Source organism: Lytechinus variegatus, chromosome 3, assembly GCF_018143015.1.
Source record: "Lytechinus variegatus isolate NC3 chromosome 3, Lvar_3.0, whole genome shotgun sequence".
NCBI classification, from domain to species: Eukaryota; Metazoa; Echinodermata; class Echinoidea; order Temnopleuroida; family Toxopneustidae; genus Lytechinus; species Lytechinus variegatus.
The window spans coordinates 68,823,614-68,836,037 of record NC_054742.1 but is presented as its reverse complement, the minus strand read 5'-3'; the positions used below and the strand labels follow the sequence as shown (position 1 = coordinate 68,836,037).

Genomic DNA, 12,424 nt, shown 5'->3' with positions numbered 1-12,424 from the left:
AAGCCGAGCTAAAGCCGGGGTAATAATAACAACACGCCTAGGAATATAATATTTCTAGATAGATGGCGCTATATAAATGCCTATTATTATTATGATCTTCTACTAAATAGCAAACAATCCATATCCATAGACCCTTTAACACTAAGCCTAGTGATTGATCCTAATGTACATGTATGTATGCTTGATTGGACATGTCTAATGTAATCTCGCTTAAAGGACAAGTCCACCAAAACAAACAGTTCATTTGAATAAAAGGAGAAAATCCAACTAGCGTAACACTGAAAATTTAATCAAAATGGGATGTACAATTTACATACACTGATTAAAATTTAAAAAATTCTGGGGTGGACTTGTCCTTTAAAAATCAACCCTAAATCAAGCTTAGAGTAACAGGGCCCTGGCTATCTAATCCTATCAATGATAAAAAGTCAACAAAACAAAGATTGAAGGAGAATTCTAAGAAACCAACCTCAACTGGAGTTGACCGAGGAACCTGGTACTCGGCCGTCTGGTCGTCGTCGTCCTCCTCCTCGTCCTCCTCTTCCCTTTCCTCCGGCAGGTCCCGCCTGGCGGGTGGGACAGAGTAGACGGGGCTCTGGTTGGGGGAATCCCTCGAGGCCGCCGACTGGGTGATAGGGGTTGAGATGGTGGAGGGAGGTGTGGACGTGTTGTTGCTTTGACGTAGCAGCTCAGGTATGCTGGAAAAAAAGGTGAGAATATCAAAGATTTAATGCCATTTATAAAATGACTTTGAACAGAATGCAACAAAACGGCCGCTGGAGAGTTTGCACATGAACGTGTGTTAATGATCCTCATAGAAAATGTGTCATTGAACACATTTAAATAGCGTTCCATCCAGACGTCATCTTTTTCCAAGCAACAAAAATACTCAGTCCCACATATGCTTATCTGTGTTGGTAACCTAGATTTATGATGGTATGGTGACAACTAAAGCGGCCTACCATTGACAAATCATGGGGAAATCAAGACCTATCTCAGAACTGCGAAGGGATTCAAGTCTTTCACTTGGCTTACTTTCACTGTAAGGATAGTCTGTTCCAAGTGCCATGATTTATTGCCCTGTTTCAAATTTTGCTCGACGAGAAAACAACTTAGGATATGGAAGGGCAATTACAAGGCCTGCTTCCAGACTGCCTGGGGGTGTTATGTAATAGACGCCGGCATGAATGGGAGGTCTAATAGGAGAGCGGTAGGTAGTAGACTCACCAACCAGAAGTACACTGCATGTTTTCACTTTGAAACATGCAACTTCACAGAGGATATTTGTTTTGGTTAATCAAGAGACCAACGAACTGGGATTGTTGAAGACTATGACACCCGAATTGTGCTGTCTGTACTTTTATCACATTATTAGTCCGACGGGCTCTCATGACTGACGGATTACTTTATGCAAGTGCATTGGCCTTTTGCAAATTTCGTACTGATTCACTTTCCCCATGATTTGTCAATGGTAGGCCCCTCTAACCTGAATTTCAAAGACTTTCTTATCAAATCATTGTCAGTTGCAACTGCAAAATAGGTTTAACCGGTTGACTGCTGATTCAAATGATACTCAATGACTCTTTCACTGATCATCCAGTTCCATTAAAGCAAGAGGTTAAGGTTTCTGGTTTGTCAAATCAACTCAATTGGAAGATGTATGGGTGGATTGCATTTGTAGCTTGTTCAACATTGTATTGCGGACCTATTACATTATGCATATTCTCTTACATTAAGTAATCGAGCTACATGTAGCTACGTGTATGCAATTCAAGGTGGCACAGAACGAATGGATCACCAGTTACACATACTATGCCAATGGCCATTAATTCACGTTTATACGTGAACATGTAGACCAGTTTCATTGAACAAATTTTAGAAATGAAGCTGAATTACTTACATTGTCCACGACAACAATTTCTAGCTACATTTCAGTACAAGATGGTTAGTAAAAGCAACTCATCATAATCATCATGGACATGTTAATATCTCACATAGCAAACAGTATCTGTGCTCCAACAGCAATTCTTCATGCAAAATTACTTTCAACATTCTTAATAAAATCTGTTATTCTATCTAGCCTTTTTCTAATCAAATTTCTTGTTTTAATTTCAACAATAGTCATTTTTTAAGAGGGCATTATGCAATTCACACAGGTAATTTCGGGGGGGGGGGGGGGGGGGGGGGGAAGGAATATCATTTTCAGCCCATTTTTGCTAATTCACTAATCATAAAATGAGGTCTCTACCGTGTACCAGACCATTATAATCTTTACACTTGAAAATATAGGAAAGTATATGTATAAATGATGAGCAAGAGGGTACACCATACATGTTAGAGTTTAATTATGAACATACCATGTTCAAAGGGTTGGTAAAACACTGCTACAGTAGCCAACACAATCAATATAAAAATCCGAAATAGATTAAACTGTAATAAAAAATTATTTTCTGTTGATAAGGCTCTTTTACCACACAGCATGCAAGAGTCCACTTGTTTTTCTTGCAAAGGCCAGAATAAACGGTGAATTTACAATCATAATTTGAAAGACTGTTAACACCTAATTAACATGCATCCATCCTCGCAATTTTTTAATGACATGTATCTTAACTAGGATAGCATTTTAAAAGTTTTCCTCCCTTATCATCTCTTTTTATAAGACATTATCATGGCACGAACACAAATTAGATCACTAGGAAATGATAAATTATAAATAGGAATCTTAGAAATCCACTGTCAATTACTCAGAGTAAAATGTAAATGTTCATATATTTGTGTTGGATGTAATATAATACAGCATTCCTAATCATAACCTTACTATCAAAAACTTGTGTGTTTTTCACTTCAAATTCCAAGGAATCAAGAAATATATCAGGCTGCTATGGTGAATAAACTGCATTTGATGGAGTTCCATCATCTAACCATCCATCTACTATGTGTTCAGGCTCTCATTCGGGACAAGTCAAATTTGTTCAGATTTCACTCTTCAAATTGGCAACTCATATCTTTTTCATTGCTATTTTCATATTCCCACTTCTTTATCAGAAATGAATCAAGCTTGACAAAGAAATGTCCTTAGAAGTCAGAGAATTAGCCAATTTGTGTGGAAAAAAAGAATTTCATTTTTCCCTTGTGTTGCCCATGTGAGAATATAAGTGATCATTTTCCTTCAGACATTCCAATCGTAACCACTATAGAAAAGATACTAATACAGTAAAATATTCTTATCTCTTTTTCTGGTGTATTTTGTAAGAGGCCTCTGTTTCAAAGGCTATATGGCCAAACCACAAAATGAGGTCACTTTGTCCCGAATGTGTTGTTTAAATGTGCTTGCAAGAATATATAAAGCGAGTAAACTGCAATACTTGATTGATTTGGCAGTCTAGAAACGGGGAAATCAATTTACCGATGAGGCTCATCCATCATGGTGACTAACTCTCTTTCACTGATTCTGTAAAACGGTGACAAAGTCGTATTCAAAGACAGAGTCTACATAATTGAGCAGTCTCGACGTTTAACTTCCTCTCTTTCATGTTGCCCATGGCAACCAAGCTTAAGAATGTGGAATGTCTACAGCATGCTCTCATATATGCATTTGTTACATTGTGCTCAATAAGCTATTTGATAATAAGCAAATACGTGTAAATACCAGAGAAGCTGTGATTCTTTTTTATTAAAGATATGAAGATAAGGTTCTAAATGTCTTTATTGCTTACTTAATCAATGTGAAGAGTTATCCTCCAAAAGCAAATGAATCGACTTTTTTAACTTCATATAGTAAACTTATCATATTTTTCTTCTACTGAAAAAAATTCAACATTATCATTAATAAAACATGTACTTTCACAACAAAAGATGGGTGATTTTTATAAATTCAGTGTTCAGCTGGTGCTACCAGTGAGACGGCAACACTGGAATAAATTTACTACAACACTGAAGCTAATGCTGAAATTGACCTCAATAGGTGTGGAGCTATCATGAATGTGATTGGAATCATTCATATCAACCTACATCCAGTGCCGGTGCTAGGTCAGGCAGTTTATCTCAGACTCCCAACACCGACACAACTTCTAAATGTAACTTGAAATTCTTAATTAGTTAATATAAATATCACAATATGAACTGCTGGGGGGAAAAAAAAAAATACATCAAAGTCAACTAGCAGTAATGTTGAAACTCGGAAGCCATTTTACACATCAATCCCATTCATTTGTCAGCCAAATATGAATAATGAAAAATTCAAATTTTGTTAGGGCTGGGTATTGTTTTGTGTGTAAATACAGAAAAAACAAAAGGAAATTAAGGAAAATAAAAAGAGACAGAATGAATTCAGATCCTCCCTATATTCTGAATTAAAATGTCTTGAAAATCTATTCCTTACAAGAAAGTGAGTTATAGTTATTGACAAACATTACTTGTTAAAATCTAAAAACAGATCATTGGAATAGAGTCTTGTACTGTATATGGTTCTATATTTTCTAGCTTATTCCCAATAAATACTGATAGCAAACATTTTGTGTGAGTGATATAGCATCTTTCCAATGTTAGGTTGAATTAGATTTAAAATGTTAGATACTATAGCGGTTACCTGGTTAGAATCCAAAATTCACATCTAACATCGTTGAAGCTTACATTTTCCATCTGAATATCAATAGGCAATATTTTTCTATACTTTTACATATCTGATAGTCATATTTTGCCATTAAATACATTTATAAATATGCTTTGTTTGAAGTCATATTTACCCATCGAATCATCAATATTCATCCTTTTGTCAATATTGCCCAATTGAACATTGATCTCTCAAATACTGATGTCACAATTATCCAATGAAATCTGTTATCTAACCCATTGCCGATTTCATAATTCCCAGTTAATATCTAAACCTTTCCTGATGATATGTTAAATCTTAAGTGTGATTTTAGTGAGACTTATATAATTATAATAATGATAATAATGCGACTTATAAAGCACCAAATCCACTCTGTAGAGTGCTCAAGGCGCATAAGGAGCTAAGAGTTAAAATTAAAAAATTTTTAGAAGATATTTCAAAGTCTCGACAAAGGAATATTTTTTTATGTCTTCAGAAATGCTATTCCACAAAGTGGGACATGTTGCAAAGGCAAATGATCTCTCCCCCCAAGTTGGTCAATGACATATCTATTCTTGTGAAACATCCCAGGGTCGATTTAGATTTAGTCTTGCCCACTTCATCATAGTATGTTGTTATCCAACCCTCATGCAGGCGATAGTCCATTGAATAATACTACTATCTCACCTTTTTCTGATGCCATATTTTCACACTGATGCATCAAGATAGACTACCCCATTGGCCTTCCCTACTTCATTAAACTAGAAGTATGTTTATTCTGCTGCTAATATTGCTATGCAACCATTTGAGAGCGACATTTCATTAAACAATATTTACTACCTCACCTTTTTCTGATGTCATATTTTCCCACTGATGCCTCCTGATAGAGATCACCCATAATGCTGCTCACTGATCCCTTGGCCTTGCCTACTTCATCATAGAATGTTGACTCTGCTGCTGACAAGAGCTGGAAGGTGTTGGCGTAGAACGGAATGCGACTGCAAATAAAAGTCACAGGTTGTTATTGTTTGAAGATGTTCTATCTTACAGTTACCATAGCAACCAAGCTTGTCAGCCAATCAAAATCAAGGTAAGTTGTCACATCTCATAACTTGCCACACAAAAAAAAAACATTTATGAAATCCTCTCCTGGGTCCGGTAACACAAAGGTTAGCGATTGATTGTATGCTTGATTTTTACGATTGATTGTACATTGTAGTCTATGGAATCAATCGTAGAAAAATGTGTCTATGATTATTGATAAGCTTTGGGTTATGGGCCCTTGGATATTCATAGCCAAGAAAAGCTTGTTGCTGACAGTATGTTGTTTATCCCTTAATCAGATTGATGAGCAAAAACACTTGACAGCTTGTTTGACTTTGCCTTGATACTGAAAAACTATGAACAGCATTCTGTCTCAACAAATACATGTAGTACTTGTTTTAGAGAGGCCCTACCAAGACTTGGATTTATGCTTTAATAAGATGAACTCTGGATGTCACTCTCATCCTCCAGTCACGTAACCCAGACGCCCTGCAAGAGGCATGCCTGCCTTCCCCAGAACACCAGGGGCCTGTCTGTTGTAACTTTGCCATTATGGCAACTACCATGGTAACAGGGCTCAGCAGCCAATCAGAATCAAGGTTGCCATGGTAGTTGCCATAATGGCAAAGTTACAACAGTTGCAAGTCCTCTATGAAACGGACCCCAGATAGTTTCCTTGCTTTTAAAGATCATCCTAGGCTTCACTTTATGGAAAAGGCCCCCCCCCCCAGGGATCCAACAATACGAGAGGAACTGGCAAATCAACTATGTATTACATGATCCCGGCTTAAGACTTGGCACAGTTGTTAGTGGGAGGGAGTGAGTAATCAGAGGGGAATCCTGGGGAACACTATTGAATTGTTCGGTACCTGTCATATAACGTGGGTAGCTCTTCGTGGAGGTCTGAGTTGAGCTCCTCGTACATCTTCCTTGCTTCGTTGTATGCCTCTTGCGTCTGTAGGGGAAAAAAAATCAAATGACATGATGTTTAACTTCAGACATTTTAGGCAAGCCTTACCCTCCTCAACTCCCTTTTTTATTGCTTGTCAAACAATTTTGTAAAGAGAAGATACTCCCATATCAAAGTAAGTGTAACATTTTCTTCCCTCTTGGTAAATCCTGGACCTGCTTGAAATCAAGCTCTGATATGCAGGCAAAACCAAAATGACACAATTTTCTCACTGTTTGTGGGCAATGTGTACTAATTGTTCACAGTGAATTGTAAATTACATTATGTGCAAATACAAAACACATATTTACACAAATGAAATCCCTAATGAGCAATCAATATTGTGTTAATTGGGTACCCACCAAATACCAAACCCCTCACTTTCCCATTGGACCACATCTTTCCCCCCAGTCAAAAGAAAAAAAACACAATAGATTTATGTAGTTTACAATCATGTACTGAATCCGCCATTGCCTATTATAAGACAATTTTTCACGACAAATGAAATGGATAGTGGGCAAATCAACAAAAATTGAATTTTATTTGAACAGGAGCAGATGTAATATCCAAGCACATATCCCACACTGCACAACAATATACTGTACATACCACATAGCACATACAGTACTTCACAACTATAATGTATTAGGATTTTGCTTCACAATGGGACAGTCACAAGAGGATAACTTTTGTGACTTTGTAGCTTTTATCATTCACTTCGCATGTCTATGTCACAAAGAAAAAATTGTTTTTGTTAAAGGACAAGTCCACCCCAACAAAATGCTGATTTGAATATAAAGAGAAAAATCAAACAAGCATAACACTGAAAATTTCATCAAAATCGGATGTAAAATAAGAAAGTTATAACATTTTGAAGTTTCGCTCAATTTTTCAAAACAGTTATGCACATCCTGGTCTGTATGTAAATGAGGGAACCGTTGACGTAACTATTTCTTTTGTATTTCATTATATAAAATATTTTCATTTTCTCGTCATTGTCATGTAAACAAAGTTTTATTCCTCCCTGAACACAGGAAATTCCATTATTTTAACATTTTGTGGTTCAAGCAAGGGGGTCCTACTCCTAATTGTTAAATTTGTAAAAATTGAAATATTGTATAATTCAAACAATAAAATTCAATTTACAATATAATTTGCATATTACTGAATTGAGCATAGTACTGTTTGTGAAAAATAAGCGAAATTTTAAAATGCCATAACTTTCTTATTTTACATCCGCTTTGATGAAGTTTTCAGCGTTATTCATGTTTCATTTTTCTTTATTTATCCAACTCAACTGTTTTCAAGGATGGACTTCACCTTTAAGTGGTGAGATTTGTGAAACTGAAACCAAAATTTTCATACTCAACTTTGTTTTTTCTACATTCCCTTTTTGTACACATCTATGTCAAGAAGGAAAATTTGTTACAACTGTTAAGTCAGGAAATTTGCGAAAATGAAACCAAAAATGTTAAACTTTAATACAGTACAGACTAAATGCATCCACACCCCTTTCAGTATCCTACACTTCTTCCTTTACCTTGATATATTTTTGATCGTCTTTCTTCTTGGAAGCCTCGAGATTGTGCCTTGCACTGTCGTAATCTATTAATTTCCTGCCTCTCTTCTCCATCCGTTTCTGGAATTAAAGGAACAAATTGGGATTACAGTCAGATTATGGTATTTGATTGATGAACTTGAGGACTTTCAATGATACTTAGCCTTTCGATAAAGGAAAGTATTATGCAGCAAAAGACCTCTTGTTAAGAGCTAATGGTCATTATGTCTTTATCTTATCATGTAATAACCGTATCAAGGGCCTACACTGTGTGCTTGCATCATCCATAACTTGACAAACACATGTACATATGTTTGTATAATATTCTTCAGTTGTGAAACATTTTCTCAAAACAGCATTAGGAAAGGATTTGTGTGTGTTCATATCCATTTGTACTTCTTGAATTATAGAAAGCAAAACATACTTCAGATTGTATTGTATAGCAGTTGACAATCAAAGTAACATGATTAACAATAGAGAGAGTCAGATAGAAAGAGGGGGGTGGGGTAAGAGGGATCAGGAGGAATAAGGGGAATGGAAATAGAAAAGCAGAAATGATACAATAAAAGAAGATACATGTATGAATTAAACAGGGGAGCGTTTCATCAACATTTTCATCCGACAAGTTGTCAGATCTGACAACTTTCCCCGATTTTGATTGGGATTGGCCGAGAAGCGCTGTTACTATGGTAACTGTCGGATTAAACAGAACTTGTTGGATAAAACGTCAGACAAGACCTTTCATGAAAATGCTCCTCAGATGAGTATGACTGCGATAAAAGCCATTACTCAATATAAACACAAAGGAGGCAATAAAAAAAAAGAAAGGGGCTTTTCAATACTTTACAGTCCACTTTATTCAACTTTATTTTGTCATTGTCACATTCAGTACATTTCAGGAGTTATAATAAAGTATGATAAGGTACATAGTATGTAGCATGAACCCACAAGACTTGAGTCATCTTTGAGAACCAATAGACAAAGTGTGTTTAATCACATAATGGACCTACTATGATTTAATCATGTTTTAAGTGGCCTCCTGGCACAAGTCCATAATAATGCATTTGAAAACACACACTGAGTACAATTCTTAATTAGAAGAATAAACAAACCTGTACTGTACCAACCAATTAGCCAACATATGTGAGGTGCATTCCTTTGTTGATGTATATGAGAATTATTATAAAATTTACCTACATGTACATGTATGTCAGGCCATTATATAAAACCAGAAACAATAGGTGGTTTCAAAAGGCCTTGATCATATTAAGAATCCCCGTTAAATTACGAAAACTTTTTTAAGCTGAAAAATACCCATTAATTATTCCTGCATTCACACCGCCCTGAAACTACTGTACTCTTCGGGATAAGTTCCTGAAGTTACGAGCATGCGCAGTATGGTCTGATAAGCAGGCAAGGCGCGAGATTCAAAATCATTATGTACAGCCCAGCAGCCACCCACGGCGCCCTTGCCCAACGACACGCTGAGCTAAAAGTTTCTGTAAATTGCTTTCACATTGCCAAAATACCTGCGACCTTGGAAAAATCCCCACGAAAGTTCTCGTAATTTCGCCAAGTACCTACTATTTAGCGAGTATTTTCTTTTGAGGAAATTATGCGTAGTTTGCTTTCACATTACCAAAATACCTGGTATTTTCTGATCGGGGTAAATTTCCCGATCAGAGAATACCTGGAACTGACCACCTTCGAGGCGGTCTGAAACCACCTATTCACTACATTTTATGATAGCTATATTAAAACATGTATACAGTAGCACCAATTTAGGCCGTGTTTATGCTTCCACTTTTCAGGCCAGAATCAGCGTTTCCAAACGTGATTAGTCCAAAACACGGTTGCGTCCATGCTTACTTTCATTTAAACGCTGTTTCAAAACGCCGATCGTAAACTCACAAAAAGATGCGTTTGTAAACGTCGTTTGACCAGAATCAGGCTTTCTGGGGAAGTATAAACAGAACCACGATCGTAAACGTGTTTAAATGACGTCATTTGGTACATGCTTCCGGTGAGATGAAAATCCGCGGGCAAATACAGTCGTATTGCTCCATGTTATCTCCACGTAATAACAACAATCGGAAAAAAAACTTTCGAAAAAGGCGCGCCCAATTTGACCTCGCTTCACGATGCGAAGCCAGCTGGAGATCATGATTTGCTCTGAAAAGTTAAGCATAAACAGCACTCCCAGAACCATGTTTACGATCGGCGTTTTGAATCGACGTTTGAAATGGCTGATTCTGTCCTCGCAATGGAAGCATAAACACACCCTTAGAGAGCTCTATAAACAAGACCCAGGATGGAGTCCACTGGTAAAGAGCAATAAATAACACTTTAAAACTTTGTAAAATTGTCGGCGGTCTTCCGAACCGTCGTATCTGTGATACGACGGTGCAAACCCATTTCAGAGAAAATCGACTTCAAAGTTAACTATAATTTTCACACTTAGTTCCCCAGCCTTACAACATTTTAATTGCTAGAAAAATACATGGTTGGAAAGACCAAGACAATTGCTTGACATTGGTATCTTTATTTATACACAAAACTAAGAATCCGCAAAAATATTGCAAAAGAGCTACATGCTTGTAATTTCGGTTCGAGCAGTTTAGATTTTCCCTGTATAAAAACGCCATAGGGAATACAATAACCCTGACCGTGATTTCAATGCGCGCGGTCAGTCAAAACGTAGTATCGCTTTTCACGTGCAAAGTCAATGCAGTTCCCAATATGACAGTTTGGCTGACTGCGCGCATCAAAATCTTGGTCAGTCAAAACGTTGTATCGCTCTGTTTCAGTACACGTTTCCAATAGGATTTGCGCATTTTATCAAAATTTGTATGGCATCGTCGTGAAAATCCTCTCATATCTCAGAAAATCAAATAAATTGCTGCCTAGAAATTTAATTATGAATAAAGTAGGACTTGTACTTTCATTTTATGAAAAAATCTCAAAATCAATTTTTTTACCAAAATTGACTGATACGACGGTTCGGATGACCGCCAACGAAATGTTCAAGATAGCATACAACTGAGAGAGAAAAGCAACCAAGCTTGTTTTTTTTAATTAAAATTGGAACAGTGAAGAATCTGGAACACACGTTGGGAATTTGCATTGGTGTCAGTTTGTGAGGAGGTATCTATTTCTAACTTTTGTTACAACATACCGACCATAGGCATTTGGCTATGAATATAACCTGGAGGCACATGCAAACTAACTATCATATGAAAGTTATTAAATCTGTAGTAAATTTATATGATCAAAGTAATTTGGTAACATTTCCTCCTAAAAATGCATCATAAAATTTGTGAACAGTACGCTAGTGTACTGAAGGCCTGCATACCAGTATACAGTACATGACAAGATATTGCTCTGAATTGACAATTTGGAGAAAATCCAAGCAAATTTGAACATAAACACAAACAATTTATTTTCATTGGATACATGTAGGTACATTACATGTATGTGTATTTCATGTTTTGCAAAAACAAAATACAAAAGCACACACATTCAAACACGTAAAAGTGAAACCGTAAATGCTTGTTAAATGCCACTCTGCAAGTACATATTTTGTTTTGACAGGATTGGTAAATTTCCTGCATGCATTCCTGGAATAAATTATGTATTTGTACTCATCAAAACAAAAACATATGCATGCATAGGCGGATCCAGGGGGGGCCCGAGGGGCCCGGGCCCCCCCTATTGGCGGAGCAAAAAAAAAGAAAAAAAGGAGAAAAGAAAGGAAAAAAGAAAAAGGGAAAAGAGAGGAAAAAAGAAGGAAGTCAAGCATAAGAGGAGGAAGATGGGTGAATAAAATAAGGGGAAGACTTGGAAATTAATTTTTTTTTAATCTTTCATGTCGGGATATAAAATTTTCGCTCGCGCTTTGCGCTCGCATTGCCTTTTAGGTGATATCTTGCTCAATATGGACCTTAAAATATCAAATTCTGAAGTCAATATACAAAACATATTTCAGCTGGGAAATTGAACTTTCATTATTTTGTTTTATTTACAAATTGATTTTTTAAAAGTGTAAAAATTTCTGTTTTATGGTCTGAATATTACCAATTTCTGCTTGCGCTGTGCGCTCACAATATTTGATTTGTCAGTTACCTATTATTTTCCTGTATTCCATGAAGTTCTCAAAATATCCCTATCTAGATTGTCAAAACGTATCAGCTAGCGCTGCACGCTTGCATTTTGATTAGTGAGTTATGTATATCTCAATATTAATTCTAAAACAAACTACTTAAAATCACCATTTGATGACAAT

The 12,424-nt window shown here is 36.4% G+C and overlaps 1 protein-coding gene across 1 annotated transcript in view; it reads right to left on the bottom strand.

Annotated features, from left to right (window-relative positions):
• The window catches only part of LOC121411778 (amphiphysin-like), a 48,163-nt gene that overhangs the window by 6,422 nt on the left and 29,317 nt on the right, over positions 1–12,424 (bottom strand). Inside the window, exons 5-8 of the mRNA XM_041604627.1 lie at positions 8,125–8,223; positions 6,505–6,590; positions 5,437–5,589; positions 470–698 (exon numbers count right to left, since the gene is read on the bottom strand). Coding sequence (XP_041460561.1) covers positions 470–698; positions 5,437–5,589; positions 6,505–6,590; positions 8,125–8,223 — 567 coding nt within the window. The remainder of the gene's footprint in view (positions 1–469; positions 699–5,436; positions 5,590–6,504; positions 6,591–8,124; positions 8,224–12,424) is intronic.